Genomic DNA, 27528 nt, shown 5'->3' with positions numbered 1-27528 from the left:
TCTCAGCAGAAACTCTACAAGCTAGAAGGGAGTGGCACGATATGCTTACAGTGATGAAAGGGAAGAACCTACAACCAAGATTACTCTACCCAGCAAGAATCTCATTCAGATTTGATGGAGAAATCAAAACCTTTACAGACAAGCAAAAGCTATAATAATTCAGCACCACCAAACCAGTTCTACACCAAATGCTAAAGAAACTTTTCTAAGTGGGAAACACAAGAGAAGAAAAGGATTTACAAAACAAACCCAAAACAATTAAGAAAATGATAATAGGAACATACATATCGATGATTACTTTAAATTTGAATGGATTAAATTCTCCAACCAAAAGACACAGGCTCGCTGAATGGATATAAAAACAAGACCCATATATATGCAGTCTACAAGGGACCCACTTCACACCTAGGGACACATACAGACTGAACGTGAGGGGGTGGAAAAAGATGTTCCTTGCAAATGGAAATCAAAAGAAAGCTGGAGTAGCAATACTCAGATTAAATAGACTTTAAAGAATGTTACAAGAGACAAGGAATGACACCACATAATGATCAACGGATCGATCCAAGAAGAAGATAAAACAGTTATAAATATATATGCACCCAACATAGGAATACCCCAATACATAAGGCAAATGCTAACAGCTATAAAAGAGGAAATCAACATTAACACAATAATAGTGGGTGAATTTAACACCTCACTTATACCAACGGACAGATCATCCAGACAGAAAATTCATAAGGAAACAAAAGCTTTAAATGACACAATAGACCACGTAGATTTAATTAATATTTATAGGGCATTCCATCCAAAAACAGCAGATTACACTTTCTTCTCAAGTGCACACGGAACATTCTCCAGGATAGACCACATCTTGGGTCACAAATCAAGCCTCAGTAAATTTAAGAAAATTGAAATCATATCAACCATCTTTTCTGACCACAACGCTATGAGATTAGAAATGAATTACAGGGGAAAAAATGTAAGAGACACAAACACGTGGAGGCTAAACAGTATGTTACTAAATAACCAAGAGATCACTGAAGAAACCAAAGAGAAAATAAAGAAATCCCTAGAGAAAAATGACAAAGAAAACACGATGATCCAAAACCTATGGGATGCAGCAAAAGCAGTCCTAAAAGGGAAGTTTATAGCAATACAATCCTACCTCAAGAAACAAGAAAAATCTCTAACAATCTAACCTTACACCTAAAGGAACTAGAGAAAGAAGAAGAAACAAAACCCAAAGTTAGTAGAAGGAAAGAAATCATAAAGATCAGAGGAGAAATAAATGAAATAGAAACAAAGAAAACAATAGCAAAGATCAATAAAACTAAAAGCTGGTTCTTTGAGAAGATAAACAAAATTGATAAAACTTTAGCCAGGCTCATCAAGAAAAAGAGGGAGAGGACTCAAATCAATAGAATTAGAAATGAAAAAAGAGAAGTTACAATGGACACTGCAGAAATACAAAGCATTGTTAGAGACTACTATAAGCAACTCTATGCCAATAAAATGGACAACCTGAAAGAAATGGACAAATTCTTAGAAAGGTATAACCTTCCAAGACTGAAGCAGGAACAAATAGAAAATGTGAACAGACCAATCACAAGTTATGAAATTGAAACTGTGATTATAAATCTTCCAACAAACCAAAGTCCAGGACCAGTTGGCTTCACAGGTGAATTCTATCAACATTTTCGAGAAGAGCTAATACCCATCCTTCTCAAACTCTTCCAAAAAATTGCAGAGCAGGAAACACTCTGAAATTCATTCTTTAATCTACTTGTCTGCTGATGGGTGGGGTTTGGTTCCCTCCCTGTTGGTTGTTTGCCCTGAGGTGACCCAGCACTGGAGCCTACCCAGACTCTTTGGTGGGGCTAATGGCGGACTCTGGGGGGGCTCACGCTAAGGAGTACTTCCCAGAACTTCTGCTGTCAGCGTCCTTGTCCTCACGCTGAGACACAGCCACCCCCCCCGCCTCTGCAGGAGACCCTCCAACACTATCTGGTTCAGTCTCCTATGGGGTCACTGCTCCTTCCCCTGGGTCCCAGTGCACACACTACTTTTTGTGTGCCTTCCAAGAGTGGAGTCTCTGTTTCCCGCAGTCCTGTCAAAGTCCTGAAATCAAATTCCACTAGCCTTCAAAGTCTGATTCTCTGGGAATTCCTCCTTCTGTTGCCAGACCCCCAGGTTAGGAAGCTTGATGTGGGGCTCAGAACCTTCTCTCCAGTGGGTGGACTTCTGTGGTGTAACTGTTCTCCAGTTTGTGAGTCACCCACCCAGTGGTTATGGGATTTAATTTTACTGTGATTGCGCCCCTCCTACCGTCTCACTGAGGCTTCTCCTTTGTCTTTGGATGTGGGATAACTTTTTTGGTGAGTTCCGGTGTCTTCCTGTCGATGATTGTTCAGCAGTTAGTTGTGATTCCGGTGCTCTCGCAAGAGGGAGTGAATGCACGTCTTTCTACCCCACAATCCTGAACCAATCCCTCTGTAGATTCCCCGTTCTTAAGATTTCTGAATACTGTAGCCTTAACTCCTGCTGAGGAAATCTAGCAGCAACAGTGAAGGAGGGGCACCTTTGATCATAGCTGGATTGTGTGAGCCTTTCCATGTTCCCTCTGACTCCACTTGGGTGCAAGGCAACACGCAGGCTCTGTTTATTGGGACATCAAGAAGTTTGGATGACGCCAGGTGGGTCCTGTTGTGCAGAGTCTCCTCAAGGCTGTCTCTGTGAGCCACAGAATAATACTGGGGCTTTCTTAGATCCTCTGTGCTCGGCCATTCCTCTGCTGTTAAATTGCTGTCATCAATAAATCATTTCATAACTAGCACGGGGTATCATTAACCCTTTCACAACAAGTAGCATAGTTTGTCAGGCAGCAGTGGTTGGGAAGACAGCATCCAGCAGCAGGGACACACAGGACGGTGGGAAGAAACAGCTGCAGTTTCACAAAATGCTTTGAGGACTAATTTCACCTGCTCTGTATCGAGTCATTCCCAACTGAATACATTCCATTGTATTTGTTTCTTCTTTTGTGTACAAGGACACGCAAAAATTCATTCAGATTCCATCAAAATTTGAGGATGAACTGAACATTCGGAAAACAATCCTAATTCTGAGGCCAGGATTGATTAGAAACCAAGAAAGGCCGCACGCCAGGCTTGGAGGAAACAGTAAGGATCACAAAGTAAGTAGATCTTAAAGAGACTGGAACATGGCCAAGCAAGGGGGTCAAGAGAGCCAATGTAATTCTTTGAAGTGGGTTATTTCATCGTCCTTTTAGCACACACGTTGCTTCTGTCACTTGTGTCCCTCCTAACCAATTGCCTCTCACTCTGTTCTGTCTTCATGGCCTCTGCTTATCCGTTACTTGCATTTACTCATGTCTTCTGATATCTCATGGGCACTACTGCCTGCTTCTTTGTGTCTTTACTTTCCTGGTGCCTCTATCAGCTACTGATTCTCTTTTAGGATCAAGCCATACTCAGAAGAGCAAGAATCCACAAGTACACAATCACTTCACCCTTCCTGGGCAAGTCTCACTGAGTCTACACTCACGAGCAGCTAACCCGCCTCGGTGTGCGTTCCTGGTCCAGTGGACATGCCAGTAGCCATATGTGGTACACGGCATGGCCACCTATGCTTAAGAAGGCACTCAGCACCACTTCCCCCAGCAGGGACTATGGGTGGGGAGTCCGTAACGAAACCATGCCTGCAGAAAGATTTCGAAGGTTGCTTTATCTCCAAGTTCCGTAAAAGGCTCTTTCTGTGTATTGATACTGATTTGGCTATGTCAGTACGTAAAGAATGGCTGAAGCATGACCTCAATAGCACATCTTGACAAAAATTATTAGGTGAAAATATAGGAATTCTCTGCTACCTTGTTTTCACGGTATTAAATCATATTAAAATAAAGTTAATAACTCACGTTCTGTATCTTTACATCACATTCCACTGAAAGCTATGGAAATAAAATCCTCAGAAGTTCCATATTCTGTATGTTTGAGAATACTACTGTTCTACTTGTGATTCTAACAGGAAAACTGAGTTTTAGGTGAACTCAGAAAGAGCCACTGAACCAAAGGACTTTTTTTGTTTTGTTTGTGTTTTTGTTTTCTTTGGCCGCACCGCACAGCATATGGGACCTCAGTTCCCCGACCACGGATAGAACCCGTGCCCCCTGCAGGGGAAGCACAGAGTCTTAACCACTGGACCACCAGGGAAGTCCCCCAAAGTGCTTTTTAACTGAAGTATAGCTGATTTACAATGTTGTGTTAATTTCTGCTGTAAAGCATAGTGATTCAGTTATATATACATATATATATTCTTTTAAAAGCTCTTTTCCATTGTGGTTTACCACAGGATACTGAATATACTTTCCTGTGCTATACAGTAGGACCTTGTTGACCCCAAACTCCCAATCCATCTCTCCCCTCCCCCCTCCCCCTTGGCAACCACAAGTCTTGAACCAAAGTGCTTTTGATGGAGAGAAAAAAAAGGAGTGCAGTCCGAGGAGCCACTGACTAGACTAGTCTACTTAGTTCTCAATAAGTATATAGAAAAGGTACACTCCTTATATTTCTACTGTCAGGATTCCCCATCTATGGTGTTGCCTAAACCCCACGTCCCTACAAGCAGCCCTAGAGCTTATCTTCAGCTTAGCATCCTGAAGAAGACTTGAATACCAACAAACTACATGCTCAGTAGAACAATTTTAAGAACACAGACGCGAAGAATCATTCTGGACTTTCATTCTGGTGTCCGCCCAGCCCTCCCCAGGAAATTAGAGGCGTGTGAACTAGAAATAAGTTTAAAAAGAAATGACCTAAACATAACCTTAAGCTTTCAACAGCCACCATCTCATTGTAATTCAGGGAGAAAGAGTGAAAAAGAAAAAGCCAACCTAGCAGCAGGAAGAAATATCTTTTATCCTGCATTGTTAGCTTTTTGATTCTCCCCTCACCCCAGGTCTCCTTGAGGCCAGGAAGGTCGATCAGGACAAGACATGGCCATGTGTCTTGAGCAGGTAAAGGCTGGAATATGCCACTAACCAGCTAACGCTCAGCCTACGGCTCGGCCCACATGGCAAGTGGCTGGAAGAAAGGGGAACGGCATTTTGCCTGGCCTTTTAAATCAATCTTGCCAGAACAGGAAGAATCTAAGCGATCACTCCAACCACTCAGAGGTCTGGAGGATGCTTTCCAGGAAAAGAGAATGGCACAGGCTCTGAGGCAGTGACAACCAGGAGTACCTGAGTAATAAAAGAAGTCACCAGGGCTGACACAGTGAAGGGTAGCATTCTGGTGCAAGGGAAGGTAAGAGGGGGCTGGTTATTCCTACGGGGCCAGTATCATGGAGTTCGGAAATCCAATGGGAGAAATTCAGCCAAGAGAATAGCAGGATCTGATTTGTCTTTTGTTTTTTAAGTAACCTTTCTGGCTGCTGTTTGGAGAATGGATTTTAAGATGGCAAGAGTGGAAGCAGTGAGGAGATTATCACAGCAGAGAAAAAAACCAGATGGAGGGAAGTGGGCAAATTCAGGATGTGTTTTGGAGATAGATGGGGCAGGACTTGTTGCTGGATGGGATGTGACTGAAAGAAACAGAGGAGTCAAGGATGACACCTATGTCTTGTCATGAGCCCTGAGGTACCATTACTGAATTGGGAAAGGCGGGAATAAACACAGGTTTGCAGCAGTGCTGCTGGGGTGAAAACCAAGAGAGTTCTCTTTGGGACATATTATGTTTGAGATGCCTACTAGATATTCAAGTGGATATATCAGGTAGGCAGTGAATAAAGTCATCCGGAGATGAGGTACAAGGTCAAAGTTGAGAATAATTGGTATATAGCCAGTATTGGAGCCACGGAGTAAGAGATTTCACCTGGGGAGAACCTGTGCGTGAAGGAGAGACCTAGGGTATTACAATATTTAGAAATGGGAAGAGAAGGAGGAATCTGCAGAGAAAACTGAATTGTGGACAGTGGGAAGGAGAAGAAACAGAAGACAGCAAAATCACAAAAGCATCCCTGGACCCCACTCCCAGACATTATGATTCCACAGGTCTTGAGCAAAACTCAGTAACCTTAATTTTTAAAGAGCGCCTGGTGTGCTTCACATGTGCTGCCAGTTTTAGGAAACACTATTACAGAATACAAAGCTGATTATGAGACGGGCTTTGCTGCAGTGCCGGCACCTGGACAAATAGCTCCTCCACCAACAAAATACAAAGAAACTATACGGGACTAAAAATAACCATGTGCACGTGCAGTTGAGGCAAATTATGGACAACAAGATACAAAAAGAGCAAAAAAACCCAACTGCCACTTCTGAAGAGCCGGGAGCAAAAGCAGAGGGGTGGGATCAAACGCAGGGTACTGCGCATGCCCCCTGCACTCAACATCGCCAAAGGGGTGGGCAAACCAACTAAGCCACCCCTACCCTCACCCCATATAAGGAACCAGCTCGCCGCCCCCCGCCTTGGTGAGAACAAGCAAGGGAGCGTGTCGCTTACCTTTGCTCCCCGCTGCTGCAGCAGGGGCGCCAGTAAAGCCTTGCCTGAATTTCTTGTCTGGCCTCTGATCAATTTCTATTGATTGAGGAGGCCGAGAACCCTGGTCAGTAACAGTTAGTTGAGCCCAGAACTCAAACCCAGCTCTTCTGACCTTTACTTGTTCACTCTTTCTGCTGCTCCTATTCCTTCACATTTAAAAAAATGAGCCCATCTAATTGTCATGCTGGTATTAAAATACCATCCATTCCCCAAATGGTTAACTCCAGCTAGTGCTCTAGACTTTTTGTCTTCTGTCAAATTTTTGGAAAGGGGTGTCCGTACCATCTCTGTTTTCTCATCTTCCACTGATTCCTAGACCTACCATTACCTCCTATCACCCTCTCATTATACTGCTTTGCTCCGGTCAGTGGAAGCAAATCAATCCACTCTTCTCACTTCTTACTTTAACCTGGTGATCACACTGACACCATGGACCATTTATTCCTTCAAACAAATCTCCACTCTCTTCAATCTCCCAGTCCCTCTTCCATTTTTTTCTCCTTTATTTTCTTAATGGCTCCCCTCTGTCCACCCCTTAACCACATGCAGAATTCTACTCATGGTCTGTTGCTCTCTCTTCCCCAGCAGTTTGGGTGCTGGGGGGTAGGACAGAAAAAGTGTAGTGTGGAAAACCACTGAGAAATAAAATATTGCCTGCCATATCAGTAAACAAAGGTTGTTACAGCCATCAAGCCATCACATTACAGCTGCCCGGACTGTGAGCCCTGAGGGAACTCAGGATGGAGACAAATGGGCTGCCCACTGCCAAGCACATCTGGCCGTCAGCCGCTGTAGCCACCCACAATAGTGCACCTGAGAAAACACAGGATACTGGGCCCAGAGGGCCGAGGTGCATAGCAAAGGAATGATTTCAGTAAGCCCAGACTCTTGCATCTTCCCATACATAGAAAAGCGCAAAATTCCTTAACCTGAAATATCTGGGGTTTTTTTTTATTAACAGTAATCCTTTGATGTTCCGACTACCTGGTCTTTTGTTGCAAAAACTTCTACATATCCTGGCTTCCCCCTTGGCTCTTCAGAACACTTTTCTCAGCATTTCTCTAAAGTCCTCAGAAAGTCTGCTGAATAAAACGTAACTCTCAACTTTTAGGTTGTGTATTTTTTTCAGTTGACACCATCTTAAGTATTTCAGATAAAATCCTCCTATCTTCCTGATGGAGATCTATTATCCTAATGGGCACCTACTTGCCAATGACCTTTTTTTGTTTGTTTTTGTTTTGCGGTACGCGGGCCTCTCACTGTTGTGGCCTCTCCCGTTGCAGAGCACAGGCTCCGGACGCGCAGGCTCAGCGGCCATGGCTCACGGGCCCAGCCACTCCGCGGCATGTGGGATTCTCCCGGACCGGGGCACGAACCCACATCCCCTGCATCGGCAGGCGGACTCTCAACCACTGCGCCACCAGGGAAGCCCCAATTCTAATGTTTGATGCTGATCCCTGGGCTTTAGGCTCATAAACACAACTGCATGATGAAAAGAGTTCGCTGAATGTTCCATGGGTAGTTCCCACATAACATGATCAAAAACCGTACTCAGTATCTTGTTTTGCACACTAGTTTCTTCTACTCTAATCATAACCTCATTTAATGGAATCACCATTAATTCAGTCGCTTTAGCCCCAAATCAAGAAAGCCCCAAACGTGGGGTAATTCCTCAATTCCTACCTCACTTCTCCTCACCTCTGCATGCAAGAAGCCGCACAGGCTTGGCAGTTTCTCCTTCCTGGAATCTCCAATTTGCCCCTTCCCCTTTAACATATACCATCCCAGCAGAAGTTCAAGCCCCGTCAGCGGTTTCACAGGTTGGCATGAAGCTTCCTTGCCTTCAGTTTTACTTGCCTTTAAATCTCTGTGGCTGAATGGGAAGGTGGGGTGAGGGTCTGAAGATACGACCACGTCACCACCCTGCTATGACACTTCAGTGGCCCTAGACTACATCCTGAATAAATCTAAACCTTAGCAGAGAATTCAAACACCCTCTATAACCTGACCTACTTCTCCCTGGGTAGCTCCATCTCCTTGTTTTCCCACATAGTTCCATGTAGTTTTTCCATTCTGTTCCATCTTTCTGTGCTTGCAACTCAAACTCTCCCTTTAACCTGAACATGGGGTCTTTAAGTTAACCCTCCTTCTTCCTAAGGAATTAGCTCAGGAAGTATACCACAGACCTTTAGGATCTACCAGTTGAACCTCTGGTGAGCTCCTGAAACAGACTGTGCTTATCTAACCGTGCTCCCTCGAAAACACTTGTTTGATTAAGTCTATCCTCTCGCGAGAGTATAAACTCTTCAAAAGAAAGGATGGGATTTTATTTATTGCTATGCTATCTAGAACATGTAGACAATTATTCATGGCTGTCCAGCACTTCCACACCTTAGTTAGCATTTCTTTGACACTTAAAAAGTTTCTAGAATGCACACCCTTGTCCTTACTTATCCTGGTAGAGGAATATTAAGAATAATATCACTAGGCTAAAAACGTCCTCAAAGATACGTTGTATTTCTGTTTTGTGTTTTATCATTTTGTTTTGTTTGCTTATCGTCTGCTCGTATTATCTGTCAGAAGATTTCTTCGGTGGAGAAAATGAGAGCTGAATTGAAGTAAAATCTATATCCTCTTCCTATTAAACTTCCACTGAGGTTTTTAGAGAAATGGCCATTTTCCAGGAAGTTTAAGGTTTATTTCACAAGAATGGCAGATTGAATAAACTGAGATTTCCTAAAAAGGGGGTGGCCATATTTCTACAAATTCTTCTCAGTAACTAATAGCTGGCGATCAATAACATGAAGGAATATTATTTGGAGAACTTTTTCATCACTGACTGTAGGATATGTTGTAAAGTAACGCACTACTACCCAGCAGTTCTCATCTTTAAGGCTGATGTACTCAACTGTGTACACGTTAGGCAAAAGTAGCATAATTTATACCAATTCCATAGAAATAACCCTACTCTGTTCATAGAATCACAAGCTCTTGTACTTCAGTGTTACTCATACTTTCGACTGAAGCGCCCCCACTGGCAGAGGAGGATAAATTCATATCCCCAAGGCATTTATAGATGGAGCCTAAAAAGATGTGGCATGCACAGAATGGCTTGGACGTTTCAAGTTGCATCTTCACAATTCAAGAAAGTTTTTTTCCATAATTGTGTTCATGTTTATATTTTACTGACCTCAAAGGGAATACCACTGACTTTCAAAAAGATGTAGCTTGTCTATCTTGTGGATTCTTATATCCACAGAACACCCCAGCCCCAGGCTGGCATTGTGAAAGACGTGTGTAGTTAAAAAATGACCAATTATGTAAAATGTTCCTCATTTTAGGTTTGTCCAATGTTTTCCTGTGGTTAAATACAGACGAACTATATTTGGGAGGAATATCACTGAAGTGACGCTATCTTCTCATTCTATCCCATCAGGAGTAATTTGTGGATTTGTCCCATTGCTGGTGATGTCAACTGTGACCACTTGATTAAGGTGGTATATGGCAGGATTCTCTACTGCTAAATTACTAACTCCCCCTTTGTAATTCATCAGTATCTTGTGGAGAGATACTCTGCAATCTTGTAAACATCCTGTTACTCCTAAAACATTCAGCCACTGGTTTTAGCATCCAATGACACTTATCTTAATTAACTTTACGATACATGCTAAATAATTTTCCATTTCCATCATTCCTTCTACATTTATTCATTTATTGTAAGGAAGAGCTGTCTCTTTCCCTCCATTTATTTTTATATTCATTTAAAAAAATACCAGTGTAGATTCATGGATTCTTATTTAATGAGTTACAACCATTACGATGATCTCTTTGACCAGTGGCAGTCCCTTCTAGGTGACTGCTATTTCCTTTTTACATGTTCAATTTGAGGAACATTATATAAAATAACTGACTTTACACTTGAAAAATTCAGTGTAATGAACAATAAGGGAAGACCAAGCGATTATTTGGATTAAAGAAGGCTAAAGAGATCTCTCAACTGAATGTAAGCCATGATCTAGGATTTGTTACTGTTATAAAGGACTTTACTGAACAGTTGATGAAAGATGAATAAGGTCTTTAGATTGGATAACAGAATTGTATCAATGTTAATTTCTTGGTAAATATACTACAGTAATGTCAGAAGATATGTTTTTTAAAAACATACACCATAAAGTATTTAGGGGAAAGGAAGTATTATGTCTGCAACTTAATCTTAAACAAGTCAAAAAATAAACCGTAATTGTCTACATACAAATACATATACTGATAAACACAGAAAGAGACGATGCCAGAGCGAATATGGTCAAATGTTAACATTTGAAGACTGTCAGCAAAGGGCTTAGGGAATTTTTTGGTACTATATTGCAATTGTTTTTGCAAGTCTGAATTATGTCAAAATAACTTTTTAAAGAAAACCCTGTTAGTCACCTACTCACCCAATGCAGTAATTCCTTCTTCAGTATCACTGCCACCAGACATACATCCCTCGCTTGCCTCTGTACAGACTGAAGGAGAATGTGGCCATAGAAATAATGTTCCATAATGCGCATTTCTAGTTACCCCAAATATGCCATCTTAAAACTTACCTCCCATGATGCTGCCTCTGGCTTTGGAGGAAAAACAGAATAATCTTGTCTCTAATTCCACGTGGAATCAGTTTGAATACGTCTCTAGCCTTTCTAGGCCAATTATTTCCTTTTTATAATAGCGTTACACATATAAAGTGATCTCTTGAATCATCACCATTACTGCCATTATGGCCACCTTCATGGGTGTGGGACCAGTATAGTCAAACGGGGCCCCATGCTTGACTTAATGGTCTAATACTGATGTCTTGAAATGCTTAATTTTTGAACAAGGGGACCCACATTTTTTCTTTTTTTTCTATTGGAGTATAATTGCTTTACAGTATTGCGTTAGTTTCTGCCATACAACGAAGTGAATCAGCTATATGTATACATCTAGCCCCTCCCTCTTGGACCTCCCTCCTCCCCCCCCACCCCGCCCATCTAGGTCATCACAGAGCACAGAGCTGAGCTCCCTGTGCTATCCCGCAGGTTTCCACTAGCTATCTGTTTTACATATACTAGTGTATTTATACCAAACCTAATCTCCCAATTCATCCCACCCTCCCCTTCCCCTCCTATGTCCACATGTCCGTTCTCTACATCTGAATCTCTCTTCCTGCCCTGGAAATAGGTTCATCTGTACTATTTTTCTAGATTCCACATATATACGTGTTAATATACGGTATGTGTTTTTCTCTTTCTGACTTACTTCACTCTGTATGACAGATTCTAGGTCCATCCACATCTCTACAAATGACCCAATTTCATTCCTTTTCATGGCTGAGTAATATTCCATTGTATATATGTACTACATCTTCTTTATCCATTCATCTGTCGATGGACAGTTAGGTTGTTTCCATGACCTGGCTATTGTAAATAGTGCTGCAATAAACACTGGGGTTCATGTGTCTTCGAATTACGGTTTTCGTTTTGCACTCAGTACCACAAATTTTGTACCCAGTTCTGCTGCCACCAGCCTATGTGCCACCTTTCTGTAAACTGAACACCTGTGAGAACACAGGTCTTGGCTATAAAGCAGCAGCAAGAAAAACCAGTCCCTACCCTCATGTGGTTGTAGCCATGCTCTGGGGGGCAGTCCTGCCTAGTGGAATGCAGGCTGCATTTCAACACCAATCCCCTTCCTTGGCTAGATACTCCTGTGTAGTGTGCAAGTCCATCAGGAGGCCTGGACTCTCAGATCTTTCAGTAATATTCATAGAAGTTAATTTCAGTCCAAAGGGAAGAAAGATCAACCTTTGGCCAAGTAGATAGTATTTTCTCTTCCCTCTGGCCACATTCTTCCAAGAGAAGAGGAAGGAGGATTTTAAACTTTTGTGCGATTGCTAGCCGGTGCTGAGAATTGGTCATAACATGTTTTCCATAACCTCTGAACAAATTCCATGTCCTGAAAAGGAAGGAAGGGAAAAGTGCAGATAAAGCTGGACGTCTTGGGGGCCACATGCTGCACGTCGCAGGGCTGTGATGACTCACCGACTCCCGATTCCCTTTAGACCTCTTCTTTACTGCAGTAAACATTAGGAGTACTTCGCAAGCCAGGGAGGACAAAGACGGTCCTTATAATAACAGCATCCTTGTGAGCTATGGATTGGCTAAAACCAGTTGCCGTGTTAGTCCCATGGCACCATCATGACACACAGCTCACAAATGCCCTTTCACAGAACCATATCCAGCATTGATAGGGTTGCCTTTCAAACCAAACAAACATCTATAATACAAAGGTGATAGATAAGCCTCCCCACTAGGCTCAGAGGTCAAGACAATGAGAGCAACGCAACGGAATCTTACAGCAGGTTACCATCGAACAAGGGAAAATCAATCCACAAATAACTTCACGATAACCATGGTTCTGGGAAAATGATAATAAGTACCATGGGAGAAGTGCTAAAAAGAATGCTAGGAGAGTTCGAAGATGGATATTTAGGTTTTATCAATTTTGAAGCTGGAGATGCTGGAGGGGACCCTTTTTTAAGGGCTCAGTCGGTATGTCAGGCTGCTGAGGTCAATTAGTATTAAAGGATTTGCTAAACTAGGTTTCATAAAGGACACGGTATCCACAACAGACCTTGGATGTAGGAATTAGGCGGACAAAGGCAGAAGTGCGAGATGCGGCTGGGAATACACTCCAGGAAGAAGAAAGGATATGAGCACATCAAGGAAAAAGAAAAGTCTATGTCCCAGAATCTAAGCTGTCCTAACTCAGCTGGAGCCCAGTAGGCTTGTATGGATATAATGGGTAATAAGACGGAAAACAGAGGTTAAGGCTGACTGCACACCAGACACACGTGCCGATGTGTGTTTTTATAGTTTTGCTATCAAGAGGGGGTTATGGACAGTTTTTAACAGGTGAAATTATTTATCAAAGCCATGAAGCCAAGATCCATAACTGAGGTCTAGCTGGATATCTCCTCTAAGTTCTCAAAAAAGATACCGCCCTCCCCCACCAAAGCAAATTAAAATAATACTGTTTTCGCTATGGGCCTGTAATTAGGTAGGGAGTTTCATAGCTTTTAAATGAGATTCTCTAAGTTCTTCACTCGTTCTTGGCACGACTGTATAGATATTTTAGAAGTGTCTCAAATAAGCCATCTATTTAAATTATATTCAGGATGCATGTTTTATAGATTCCTTTTCTTAAAAAATCAGCAGAACAATGGGTTCCTGCTGCGTTTTATCCCAAGTGGCCAACTTGCTATGTGATTATAACAGGCCAAGGTTTCCCTCATCCCCCCAACCCCAACTCCCATATTGAAGAAAAGGCTCAGGTGTTAAGAAGAGTGTGCCAGGGACTTCCCTGGTCGCGCAGTGGTTAAGAATCCGCCTGCCAATGCAGGGGACACGGGTTCGAGCCCTGGTCCGGGAAGATCCCACATGCCGCAGAGCAGCTAAGCCCGTGCACCACAAGTACTGAGCCTGTGCTCTAGAGCCCGTGAGCCACAACTACTGAGCCCTCGTGCCACAACTACTGAAGCCCGTGCACCTAGAGCCCATGCTCCACAACAAGAGAAGCCACGACAATGAGAAGCCTGTGCACAGCAACGAAGACCTAACACAGCCATAAATAAATGAATAAATTTATTTAAAAAAAAGAAGAGTTTGCCCAACCAAGGGGTGATGATAGAGGCCAAACATTTTGTACGCAGATGAAGAAGAGGGAAAAACGGCAACAGCTAAGCAGCCAAATGTTCACCCATGAGAATAAAAAACTACGAATAACTGAATATTCCTCCTTTTGACAACTGTCCAGGGGCAGAAATAACAGATGCCAGAGCAGCCCGACTTCCTCCAGCGTGATCGAATCAGACAAACGAGAGGAGGCCAGTGGGAGCCACTCCCTGCAGATGGACTTCTGCCAACCTGGTGGGGGTGAATGTGGGTTGCTTTATTTATTTATTTTCCCTCCAGAAAATCACTTTGAAATGGAGCCTCAGCTATTTCCAGCCCCAGGTGATCGGATGGGCAGCCAGCAGACACAGGGTGGAATTATTAAGGAAAAGAAAATGGTTTAAGATGACAGGCACTTTGGCTACTACAACAAAATCTGTACTGATTTTTTTGTGACCGCTAAGGCAGCAATGAGTCATGATTTATATATAAAAATATATATTATATATATATAATATATAATAACATATATATAAAGTATATATATTATACATATGTATTATATATGTGTGTATGTGTATATATATAATAACTTGACCATGTGGAGGAACTCAATTTCTTCAGAAACAGAATAGGAAAGCAATCACTGCTTTCCTCAAGGAAATGCTCAAAGGCACATGAACTTATCCTTCTATGATGGTTCTCAAACTCCCATTTAATAGAAAGCAATCAACACGGCTTGGTAGCAAGAGCACCCAGGGAGGGTGAATGGATGAATATAAGATCTGGTTCCATGTCTGCCGGGTGACCTCTGGTCAAGCCACCTAACCGTTCTGAATATCACTTTCTCAGCTATTAATGATGACATTGGAGCTATGGGTTAAATCCGTATTTCCCAAATAGTGCTTCCTAAAGGTGTTCTAAGGGTCTTGCTACTCAAAGCAGGGTCCACAACTGGCAGCATCAGCATCCTATGGGAACCCTTAGACATGATAGAACCTCGGACCTTGGACTGGACATACCAAATCATGTCAACTGAATCATCTACATTTCAATAGGAACCCAGTTGATTTGCATACGTGTTAAAATTTGAGAAACACTGTTCCTGACCAAGATGTCCCAAAGATACCTGATCATAGACTCACCTGGATAACTTCATACAAACACAGCTTCCCTGGTCCTTCCTCAGGTCTGGGGTAGAAGCCAGGAATCTGCATAGTTAACCGATACCCCAGGTGGGTCCATTTCAATAAAAATATGAGTGACATAAATAAAATAATTGTGTCTATATTGTTTCCCTTTAAAATCGAATGATCTCTAAGCGATACCTTGCCAGCGAGCTTCCTGGTGTTTTTACAGAGATAAGCTAACATGATCATGACAAGACATCCCTCAGCTGATGGCCCAGATGCCATGAAGGTTTTGCCCACTGCATTTCTGAAACTGTTAAATTCTTAATGGATCATTGGTTAAAGGCAGGAAGCATAAGGAGCTCTGATGTTGAACTACAAAAATTTAATGAATCATATAAAAATGATACTAATTTTGCAAAGTCCCCTCAAGACAATTGTCAGATTCGTAAGCTACATCCATATCTCAAAATCCTTATTTAACACATGAAGATGTCTTTAGCACTTCAAAAACCAATCTTAAAAAGTAGAAATATCGTGACAATTATGTCCAATTTGGCTTTTCATTTATTGGGAATAAAAACCATCCTCATGGGCAATGTGTTATTTGCTGGGAAGTGCCTGCAAATAGCAGCGAGAAATCTCTTATTTCAATAAAACATGAAAGTTATACAAAAATAAGTGGTGTTTTTTTTTCCCTCCTGCAAGCAAATCAAAAGAATTCCAAGCAAGGTCCTAAAGGCAGCTTTTCCCCTCCATTTTCAATGCCAATAAACATAGTTAAAATTCAGTGTACATTTTAATGTATACTGGTCTCCAAGTCCAATGCAATATTTAATGACAAATCATGTCTTGACTTGCATAAATAATTTTAAATAATCTGTCACTTGCTACATAGAAAGAGGTTAAAAATATATTGTAAATATTAGAGATTATATTAAGCTAACTGCATAATACAGGCTTTAAGGATATTCTTTTTTTTTTTACTTAAAAATCAGATCTTTATCATATTCAGATGTGCATATCATACATAAGAATGACAAAATGATTTTTTTAATCCCTGAAGAGGTTTGCAAGATTAGTACCACAAAAGTATCAGCTGACTCTAAAAAAGTAGGAAGTGATAGAAAAGTGTTTTCCATTTTTTAAAAAACATTCTGTGATCCTATCATACTTGGGAGAGTTGGATACCTAGGGCTGGCCTAGAATGGAGTTTTAGAGTCTATATAGCCATGAGCCACAGAAAAATCACTAAGGCACTAGAAATGTAATTCAGTTCAATTAGTTTAAGTATTAACACACTTACTGGTGAATGATGTTCAGGCTACAGAGGATCAACTATGTCATAAAATAATAGCTAATGACTGATAAGAGTAACACCGTGTTACGTGTGGTTTTAAACACTTTGTAGTTATCAATACTTCTGACTCTTCCAGTAACTATGAAGTCAGCACTCTTTTATCATAATATTAAGACACAGAGATGAATCGATTGTCCACCATCACAACACTAAGTAGCAGTGGATTTAGGAACTGGAAACCAACAGGACTTCAGTATCTGGGTTCTCAGCCACCAGGGTACACATTCATCCAACTGGAAACTCTAGGAGCAAAGGCCCACGGCAGAGAAGTGAGGGTGAAACACAGAACATTAAAGTGTTTAGAAGGATGAAGCAGACTGTACGCGATCAAAGCCTATGGGAAATTAACAAACTGGGTCTGAGCCGTTCTTTGCCAAACTTTATAAGCAGGGGGGAAATCTCTGGAGGTTTCTAGCAGGCACGTGACAGTCAGGAATGAAGTGAGCAAGCATGGAGATGACAAGAGATTGGAGACGGACGGATTAATGAGATGCTATTTATAGGAATTCATAGGATAGGTCACGTGGGGCTCAAAGAAGTAGAGGAAAAAGAGGAAAGGGAAAGTGACACTGACAAGGAAATCAAGGGAACTTGTGTTGAAATTCCCTGCGCAGTTTGGCCTCTCCTCTCTTCAGGATCCGGAGGATAACCTGCCTCACCCTGACCAGGATCAAATACTGGGTTGGCCAAAAAGTTCGTTGAGGTTTTTCCATAAGATGTTAAACTACAATACCTCGGCTAGCCTAGGCGAGGCCATGCCAGGAGCACAAAGCTGGACTTGTTAAGGAAGAATAAAATCAAACACATTCCCTTTCTCAACTGACCTGTCAGAAAGTATTTGTGGGCTAAAATTAACTAAATAACAATAGGAAAAATATTTCCCATGGCTCTTACAACAAGAGCGCAGCTTGCAAGGTCCTCCTTGGTCTCCTAGGACCCAGGCAACAGCCTCCCAGATCACCAGGATAATGAAGGTGAAACGCCTATGCTGACAAGGAGATTTCATTTCCCAAGAAACATAAACGTCTCTGCAAAGAGCAATTCACTCCTATTCTTAATCCCTAAACCATCAACATCTGCTACAAAGAATTCCTCAAGTCCTTAAATAAATCCCCCTTGTCCCGTATTCTTGTCTTCACGGCACTCTCGAAAGCAGCATTAAAAAAAAAGAAACAATAACCATCTCTGCCCGCCATCTCTTTGTTGGGGGAGGGGTAACACTCCTGGGCTCACAAAGGAGATTTTATGGGGACCCATGGGGTGGGTAAGATACGTTTAAGGAGGAGAAAGGAAGTTGGTGTATTTCTAAACATGTTTGAGATGATAAAAACGCTGATGCTGAAACATGATAAAGAAATCTTAGACTCTCCTGAAAGGCAATCTTCTTTCTTTTTTTTTTTTTTTTTTTTCCCTCAAACGTCTTTTTTTCAGTCCTACTTGGGTCAAAAAAATGCAGTTTTAAAGCCCATTTCCATGTTTTAAGATTCAGAGGAAAGAGGTTTAACAGGAGGCTATAAAACTCCCTTAATCTTTAATGCCTTATTTTCACAGATTTGCTGGCGAAGTAAACCGTCATTGCTCAACTTTTCTCATCAATGCCCCTTGAACTGTGTCATTCATGACGAACAGCAGAATCCATTTGCGTGGGTTTTTTTTTTCTTTTTCGGAAACCATTTTTCCCGGTATTGTGGAGGCACCTGCATTCTGGCAACCTAGGCAGAATCTCTTAGCCCAACTGATTTGCTGATTGTCTCCTAGGGGAAATTATCAAACATTTAAAATACAATTTTAGAAGAGTGAATTGAGTAGAGGTGGAGACAGTTCTGATGGCGTCTTGCTATCCTCTCATCCCTGTTCTGCAGAAGCACCTGGCCTGTCCAAATGCTCTTCAGCTCTATGGAAGGCTAGTCTGTGCTCCTACACGACAAGAAGGTCACCGAGAATATACTCACAGGCTATGCGCACGGAGGCCTTCCTGCTCTTGGAGGTCCCCAGGTGGCTCCACGCCACACACTGGCACCAATAGTCCTCGGGCCCATGGAAGTCCTCTACCTGCTGCCTGGTGACGTTGATAAACACCTCCCGGACCTTCAGGCCTGCAGAGGAGATAGAACCAATCCACTGAGGCTGGTGTATTTCGCAAACGGAAAGTTAAGGCCAGCCCAACCTCTTCCTGTTAATTAAACCATTCTGTTTTTAATCAAGGTGAAGTTTTAATTACTTTGACAATAATATATTACTGCTAATTAAATTCCAACGGCTGAGTAGGCTGGAAAGAACAAGTGTATAGTATCATCAGCCAGTGTGGTTCCCATACAATAGAATCATTTTCACAGTACCTTGACACCATGCTTTTTCTGTCTTCTTTTTTAGCTCTTATAAATATTTATTGTTTTTTTTGTTTGTTTTTTCTTAAATTTTTATTGGAGTATAGTTGATTTACAACGTTGTGTTAGTTTCTGCTGTACAGCAAAGTGAATCAGGTATACACACACATACATCCACTCTTTTTAAAATTCATTTCCCATATAGGTCATTACAGAGTACGGAGAAGAGTTCCCTGGGCTCTACAGTAGGTCCTTATTAGTTATCTATTTATATATAGTTGCGTGTATATGTCAATCCCAATCTTCCAATTTATCCCTCCCCACCGCTTCCCCCCCTCTTTGTCTTTCTTGGTGTAAAATCTACCATGAAGAAAGTAGCACCAAATTAATCTCTGGGATTCTAGAGGCTAAACAGTCCTCAACAAACCAACCCCAGGGACATAGTTCCAAGTGCTTCGAAGTGTTCCCACCCCTGGGTATGGCAGCAGGAGAGGGTCACTCTGGACGTGTGGCTTAGAATAACGAGAAGACAGTGAACATGCATGGGACGGGTGAACGGCTGGGAATCCAAGGAAAAGCCAGAACTCCAGACAACAAATGGGATGCAGACAAGTTGAACTAAATTGGTCTTGAAGCCTTGAAAACCCTGGAAGGTCCCTGGAGCAACAGAATGAGGAGGTGAAGAAAAGAGAGGCTTTCACAGAAAGCGGGGTTAAGGCTACACCTGGGAAATGAGATAAAAAATGCCAAGGTCAACGTCTTAGTTTAATTACTATATCTTTGCATTCCCATCTAATAGTTAAAAAATTTGCCTGGTGTTTCTGAGGAGTGAGTTTCTTCCAAACCTCCAGAGCCATAGACTATCAGCCTTTCTTTCTTTGGGAAGGATAGCCACCTCAGAGCAAGTGCCAAGGAGCAAAGGACGCCCTCCTCGACACCATCAGTTAAATCATCACAAACAGGGGAGCAGCCTTTATAATCGGCATGCTCTCTCCAGCTAATGGGCATCTGCTGAGGCTGTGCCCTGCCCTGAGACAGGCAGCATGGGAGAAGGAGGCGATGCTTACTGAGCTCCACTAAGTGCCCAGCATCATAAGCCTTTAGCCTATTCACTCTTTGCATTTCCACAGTGCCCTAATGTAGCAGAGGCTACTGTACCCCCACTTTACGGAAGAGAGAACTGACTTAGAGAGTCATTTGTCAGTAATCACACTGCCTGTAAATGGAAGATCCAGGGTTTGAAGCTAGATCTGTTTTACACCCAAACCAGCACTTTGCACAGGTCCCTCATAAAAATTCGACTCTGTCCTCGTACTTTAGGTACTTATACATAATTATGGAAATAAGACTAATGCATGGAACATTTAAGGAAAAAATGAGGTGCATGACTATGATTTTTCCTTTACGTTCAAAAGGAATTCAGGGGACAGAACCATCAGTATAGTCAAAAGGAGCCAGGGACTGTTGGTGGAGGAGGTGGAATGTGATTATATCCTGGGTGCTGGTAGGATTTAAAAAACAAGAACGGAGGTGGATTAGTCAGGCTTGGGAAACATTCCCCTCTACCCAATCAATAACATGTTATTTATAGTGTGTGATGAGAGTTTTATGGCCACATCAATCACCATGTACACAATCTGAGTTAGACTTTCTAAATTTGTAGGAGGTACCGCGTATAGAAAATCATCCTGATGACAGCTGATAATTCCCATTTCTTCTGTTTCTGCAGAATGCAGAAGCATGCCTTTTACCTGTCAGAGACGTAAGAGTCCTGAAAGTCACCTCCTACGTGGAATAGGAAAGAAGCCTTAGAGGGGCTTTTATTGTATTGTTGCGGCTGCTTTTTTAAATTTGCTCTTAAATAAAAGAGAGAATGAGAGGACCTGGAGAAGGTGGAGCTGGCAGGTGAAGGGAAAGGGAAACGGAAGTCAGATTACAAAAAAGTTTGTGAGGACAGAAAGCAGACTGGAGCGTGACACCCATACTGGACTTTTTAAAGTTAGGCTGCATAAACAAAAATAAGGAGCTAGGCTGTAGACAAGACGACTTGGTGTATATTTCACAGCTTTGATTTGAGACAAATGGTGGAGGATCTACTTTGCATAGTGCAAGAGAGGAGAGAAAACCCTAAACCAGCACATCCAGGTTCCAGGTGGAGTAACTTTGATACGTCTGAGCTCCCCTGTCATGTGATGGGGAAACCTATGAAGCAAAATACGCCAATCATGTGGGAATCAGGTCTCACTGAAGAAGCATGATAAGCTTAGAAGGTCAGAAATGTGTTCAAGCTCATGTGGAATTTATACATACATACATATACATACACACACAACTTATTCATGTGTGTATATATGTGTATATATATGTGTGTGTATATGTATTATTTTTTTACTTTCTCCATCTTATAATATCTAAACCCATCAGCTTTCTCGAGGCTGCAAATGAAGATAATCACCATCTCAAAATGGTTCAAGATCATCATATTTATAAAGCAGAGAGTTCCCCATCCAAACCTTAAAATATGCTATGATTTAATCTAGGCCTCACGGTGTTTTAAGGGGTACATGGGGCCTGTTTTAATGATCTAAGGTAGGACACTCAAACAGAAATGCGCATCAGGAAAGAATAAGTTTACACTCACAGATCCCTAGAAACAAGAGGCAAAGCACCCGGGGCCACACAGGGAAGCACCAGGGTCAGGGGGGAATGTGGGCAAGAGCCTTTATTGTGGTTTCCACGGAAAGGAATCAGAGAGGCAGGGGAAAAAGATTTAGAGTTGGCACGTTTGCATCATTTCAGTGGGCTCCGGGACAGAAGAGCTGTCCCTACTTGTCTGGTACTGGGTTAGGGCAGGGGGATACGGGTCGGCAGTGTAAGAGCCTGATAAAAGAAGGGGTTGGGGATAAAGCTCTGGATCGGTTGGTTTGCATATGAAAGGCACGCTCTTGGGCCAGTTGTTTGCTATGTCTAGGAATTAGCCAGCCCTGGGCAGGGCAGTCCCTCCAGGGTCAGCAAGACCCTAAGATGTCAGAGAATCAAATACAAACACTTGAAAACATGGTTATTATACATGGACAACCACACAATTGTTTTGGAAAGCGTAACAGTGGGCCACAGACCCCCACCACGAAGGTCAAAATTGATCTCACCCCATTCATGTCAGGAAGTCTGGCAACCTCTCATTCAGACTAAACACAGCTGAAAGGAAAATGCTTAAGTCACGATTTCAGCATTACGATGGCTCAGTCTCAAGTCCCTCACAGAGGTTCCCCATGGGTTTGGAGAAGCAGAATGAATTATCAACCAAGTATTATCCAAACACAGTGTATTTTGCTCCAGGTAGCATCAGCGTATCAGGTTTCTTTAAAAGGCCACAAGTGACTTCACTACCCCCCGCCACCACCATCCCCACTAGTATAGTGTCTCTCTGGAGTAGGCCTTTCTCTTCTAACGTGAGGTCTTTAGCCTTGTCAAACCATCCCCGCTAGGAAAACCTTTGGGAAATCATAAATATTTTGTCTCTATTATACTTTTCTCCACTATAACAAATAACTATTGATTAAAATAAAAATTTTAAATAGTATATTCTCTTGCAAATCTTCACTACTGCTCTCTCTAGTGATGTATTATATATATGCATAAATATATATATATATGTAAAAATGTATGTGTGTGTGTATATACACACGAGAAACTACACCTGAGAAACATCCATTTAAAACGGCTCTATTTCAGGACAGCTCCCCCCACGCTCCTGCACTGAAGTTCATCCCACAGTGTTACAGAGATAACCATCTATTTCTCCATCTCAAGAGACGGCAGCTAACTTATTCACAGGAAATGCTACAGGGGAACAAACATCCCAGGCAAATAGAAGATGACAACTCATAAATAAGACTAGCATTGTACCTGATCACTTGTGTAACTAATGGGCACGGAAAAGTCCAACCCTTTAAATTATCGTGCGATTATAACTATCAGCCTTTGTTATGGAGGAGAGTCCTACAGAAGATGAAAATATGACTCTGGAGCTGAAATGCTAATAAGCTTTCTACGCGGCGGATGGTTGAGTTGTAGAGAGACGAATGTTGGCAACGGATGAATAATTGCTCTGCATGTACTAAACATAACAGAGCAGCACAGAACTTCATCATCTGTCAGCTTTATTTGTTTAAATGAGAAAAATGCTGACAGCAGTTATTGCTATAATCCCCTTATTTATCAGATAGGAAACACTAGTTACTCTTAGCAGGTCTAATCCTGTTGGGAGAATAAAAGGGAATTTTCAAACTAATTGAAGGTGTATGTTTCACTGTTCAAAGAATAAAAATATGGAAGAAAGGAGGGAAGAAATGGAGAGAGAAAAAGGATGAAAATTATTTATTTCTGGTCAACGTCTAAGAAAAGGGCTCTAGTTCTAGTCCTAACTTATTCTGTAGAAAAGAAAAGAGCTCTGGAGTAGAACTGAATATCCAGCACCATGCCAGCTGCAGACAGTGCCTACTAACAGCTGTCCCCCTGCCTTTGATCTACTGCCCATTATCACACTTCAACAAGGCTCTTCAGCGGCATCCTGCCGTAGTTACTGCTGCCCACCAGCTCTCAGATGCACCACTCAGCACAACTGGATGTCCAATCTTTGGAAGTTCTCTGTAGTAGGATACTCGGCTTACTAAAGTAAATAACTAGATTCAAGAAAAAAGATGAGAATCCCTCTTCCTCCTATCATACTCCCAAACCACACCAAAGCAGTAAGAGGCTAGCAGACTAGGCTTTGGTGAATTGTTTTCTCACGCTAGTCGCTGTGCCTGTCTCCCTGGACCATTTTAGCCCAGTGTTATACCCACTCCGTGCCTGGTTTGTTTTGCACTGTGATGTTTCATGATTGGGAATTAACCCAGAGAATAGTTCTATGTAATTAGCTTCCACAGACAAAGCCCCAAAGAACTATTCTAATACAACTTCATGAGTAGCATGGGGCCTTGCTCAATTTGGGGAGAGAGAAAAAAAAAATCAAACAGCCCACGAAAAGCAACCATCTCCGGGCTTCCCTGGTGGCGCAGTGGTTGAGAGTCCGCCTGCCAATGCAGGGAAAGCAGGTTCGTGCCCCGGTCCAGGAAGATCCCACATGCCGTGGAGAGGCTGGGCCCGTGAGCCATGGCCGCTGAGCCTGTGTGTCCGGCGCCTGTGCTCCGCAACGGGAGACGCCACAGCAGTGAGAGGCCCGCCTACCGCAAAAAAAAAAAAAAAAAAAAAAGCAACCATCTCCTATTCAAGAGCCTTCTCTAATAGACCGTCATCTCCTTAGGTATCTCAGTACCACTGATGCCTGGGTTTGGCTCTGAGATAGGCCCACCTTACTCCACTGTTTCCTAAGAAGATGGAAAACAGTCTACTCAGCTGGAAGAAGTGAGTCCACCACTTACATAAGGAGATGTTTTTCATTTGTCTCTTACTAGCCCAGGTTTAGAGCCTAGAAAATGGCTTGAACAATAAGTTTCCCCATATTTTGAATAACATATTATCATTACTGATTGATTATTATACCATTTGTATAGCCCTTTACTTTTATTAATGTCATCACATACCTTATCTTATTTCATCTTAAAACCACGCTATTATTATAATTATTATTTTGCTGCAGGTTCCGTATCAATAGGAAATAGATCAAAGATGTCATACAGTTTACAACATATATTATTTTCAAAAAGTTGTACTGAGTGCCTCATATGTGCTTGCCATTTTGCCAGGTGTTGAAGATACTGTGACAAAGTAAATGACCAAGATTCCTGTCCTCAAGGATCTTGCAGGCTAGATGAGGAGACACTTCAACCTGTCCCAATGTGATGCGACAGTCGCTATGACAGAAGCACAGACTGCTACAAGATCACACAAGAGGGGCTTCTAACCTCTCCACAGCATCACCAAAAGCTTCTGGGAACGGTTGCCATCCTACCTTTGACCTGAAGGCTCTGTCCTCACCCAATATTTATCTCAGTGTCTAGGACAAGGCTCTGGTGAAGACACATGAATCTGATCCCTATTTGGAGTTTTAAAACTTTGAGATACAAGAAAACTGTTCAGGGAACTGTGCCTCCATTTCTTGGGGGAAGCTTAGATGTCTTCAAGCCAACATGCTACTGAAAGTAGCAAATTAAATGTAGATAATTAAAAGGCAGAACCATATTCCATTTTACTGGCAGATGCTTAATTAGGGCTAAATGTCGTTTGCCACTTCATCCTAGCAACAAGATTCAAATGTATTTTGATTAAAAAAAAATAGTCCTCCTTTGAACGGGCACAATGCCTAATGAATACTCTTTAGTTTCCCCTGGATAATAAGCACCCCACATATTCCTCAGAAGCACTGCAAGTTCAGTCTTAAGTACAGAAACTAAGAATACACCCAAGCTCTCCAGTTTCGTCCTCACTGGAGATTAAAATTAATCAGTACAGAGATGTCTGGCAGAGAAAAGCAAATTAACTCGGTAGTGTTGTCTGATAGCAGAGAGAAGGGCAACTCAAAAGGCAGAAGTGGAGAGGGCAGGGTCAGTTAGAGGACAGCTTCCCCTGAATGACTCACTCAGACCTCATACAACTTGTGGGAACCACACTCATGATTTCCAACCCTGCTGCCCCAATCAATGGCTTTCCATTCCTGCAGTCACTAAAACTACTTCCTGTTAGTAGATCATCCCGAGATCAGGGCATACATCCTACCAATTCTATCTCCCGTGGCGATACCAGGGGCTCTGAGAATAACAAAGACGAAATGTAAACTGAGGGAGTGAACCACAGGCAAATAAAATGTCATTCTATGAAAGACAATGATTTACCTGTTAATAGGACTAGCCCCTTTATCTTTCTGGAACTGTAATTACGTTCATAATTTTCTATTTGTTTTTGGAAGCAAAATCACCAGCCACTTACCCCATGTAAAAAAAATTGCAGTTTTATATTTATCATTTTGAAGGCTAACCTTGATAGTGTACTTGCTATACACCAGACCCTGAGCAAGGTATGTCATATATATTAGGTTCTACGACCCCTGCTATAGTTCCATGGGGTAGATATCCTTGTAACTGCCATTTTATACATGGGAAAACCGAGGTGAAAGGATGCTAAGGAACTATCTAAACTAGCTAAGGAACTATTAAAAAGTCTGTAAATGGAGAGCCAGATCTCAAAAACGGAGGTATCGGGCTTCCCAATGGTTGGGAGTCCGCCTGCCGATGCAGGGGACACGGGTTCGTGCCCCTGTCCGGGAAGATCCCACATGCCGCAGAGCGGCTGGGCCCGTGAGCCATGGCCGCTAAGCCTGCGCATCTGGAGCCTGTGCTCTGCAACGGGAGAGGCCACAACAGTGAGAGGCCCGCGTACCGCAAAAAAAAGAAAAAAAATGGAGGTATCATCTTGCACTAATATCCATACTCTTAATCACCAGACCATCTTTTTTTTAATATCCTTATAATTCCCACTTCAAATTAGAAAAAAAAAAAAACATTTAAAATGTTGTATGAACAGAGAAGACTATAAAAAAGTCCAAAGACACTCTTTAAGAGTTTAGGGTTTAGAACAAATCTCTGGCCAATATTAGGAAGTTATTAAATTGCATAAATGGTTAGCTGCCTTCTATCTCTGCTATGAATGAAATGATAGTAAACGGTCTCTTTTTGTAGGAAAGGCTTAAATTAGACACGAGGTCTTCATGCTCTGTCACAAGTTTTTGGAAGGAATTCAATATTTTCCTGAAACCTTTTTAGAATATGTCAGTCCTCTCTGAGCAGCAGAGTGATGAACAGGATGAAATCTGGGGTGGGGTCGGAGAATGTTTCTATAGTTGTGGGTTTTAAACCCACAAACTGTCAAATGGAACACTTCAGAGATGGATTACTGCTGTGTTCTGTGGTCTCAAATATATGCTTCCCAAATGCACCTCGGTGATTTGTGAATCTTTGGAGGTAACTTCAAATTAATGGTTTTCTGGAGGATACTATATTCACATCCCCATCACCAGCAGAGCGAAGTTCTTAGATACAAACTTTAAAGATTTAATACATTTTTTATTCTACTCTTTTCCCTTTTCTCAACACAATCCATTAACCTTTTCTTCCCAGAGAGTGACTCCAGTTGTTTAAGGAAATCACACACAATGAAATCCCTGAAATGATATTCTTTAAGAAGAAAAATTAGTCTACTGGAGTTGAGACTTTTCCCATAACACATTGAAATACGCGTTATTTCACTCATTAGACTTTGGTATCTCCGAGGTAGAATAAAAACCATGGAGCCTTGTTCAGGGAACTCCGTTTTTCTTGAACAGTGAAGAAGTGGTTTAGCTTATTGATAACTCAAGCTTCCCACAGGCTACATTATCCTGATTGTCAAGGATGGGTTTTGCTGGTTGCTGTTTTTCTGTGTGTGTGTGTGTGTGTGTGTGTGTGTGTGTGTGTGTGTGTGTGT

At 42.0% G+C, this 27528-nt stretch overlaps 1 protein-coding gene across 1 annotated transcript in view; it reads right to left on the bottom strand.

Annotated features, from left to right (window-relative positions):
- The window catches only part of UNC5D (unc-5 netrin receptor D), a 601039-nt gene that overhangs the window by 237358 nt on the left and 336153 nt on the right, over positions 1-27528 (bottom strand). Inside the window, exon 3 of the mRNA XM_027122816.1 lies at positions 18691-18834. Coding sequence (XP_026978617.1) covers positions 18691-18834 — 144 coding nt within the window. The remainder of the gene's footprint in view (positions 1-18690; positions 18835-27528) is intronic.

The sequence above is a fragment of the Aethalodelphis obliquidens genome, unplaced genomic scaffold, assembly GCF_003676395.1.
Source record: "Aethalodelphis obliquidens isolate GAN/ISIS:26980383/991018 unplaced genomic scaffold, ASM367639v1 scaffold25, whole genome shotgun sequence".
NCBI classification, from domain to species: Eukaryota; Metazoa; Chordata; class Mammalia; order Artiodactyla; family Delphinidae; genus Aethalodelphis; species Aethalodelphis obliquidens.
This window is presented reverse-complemented; position numbering and strand designations above follow the sequence as displayed.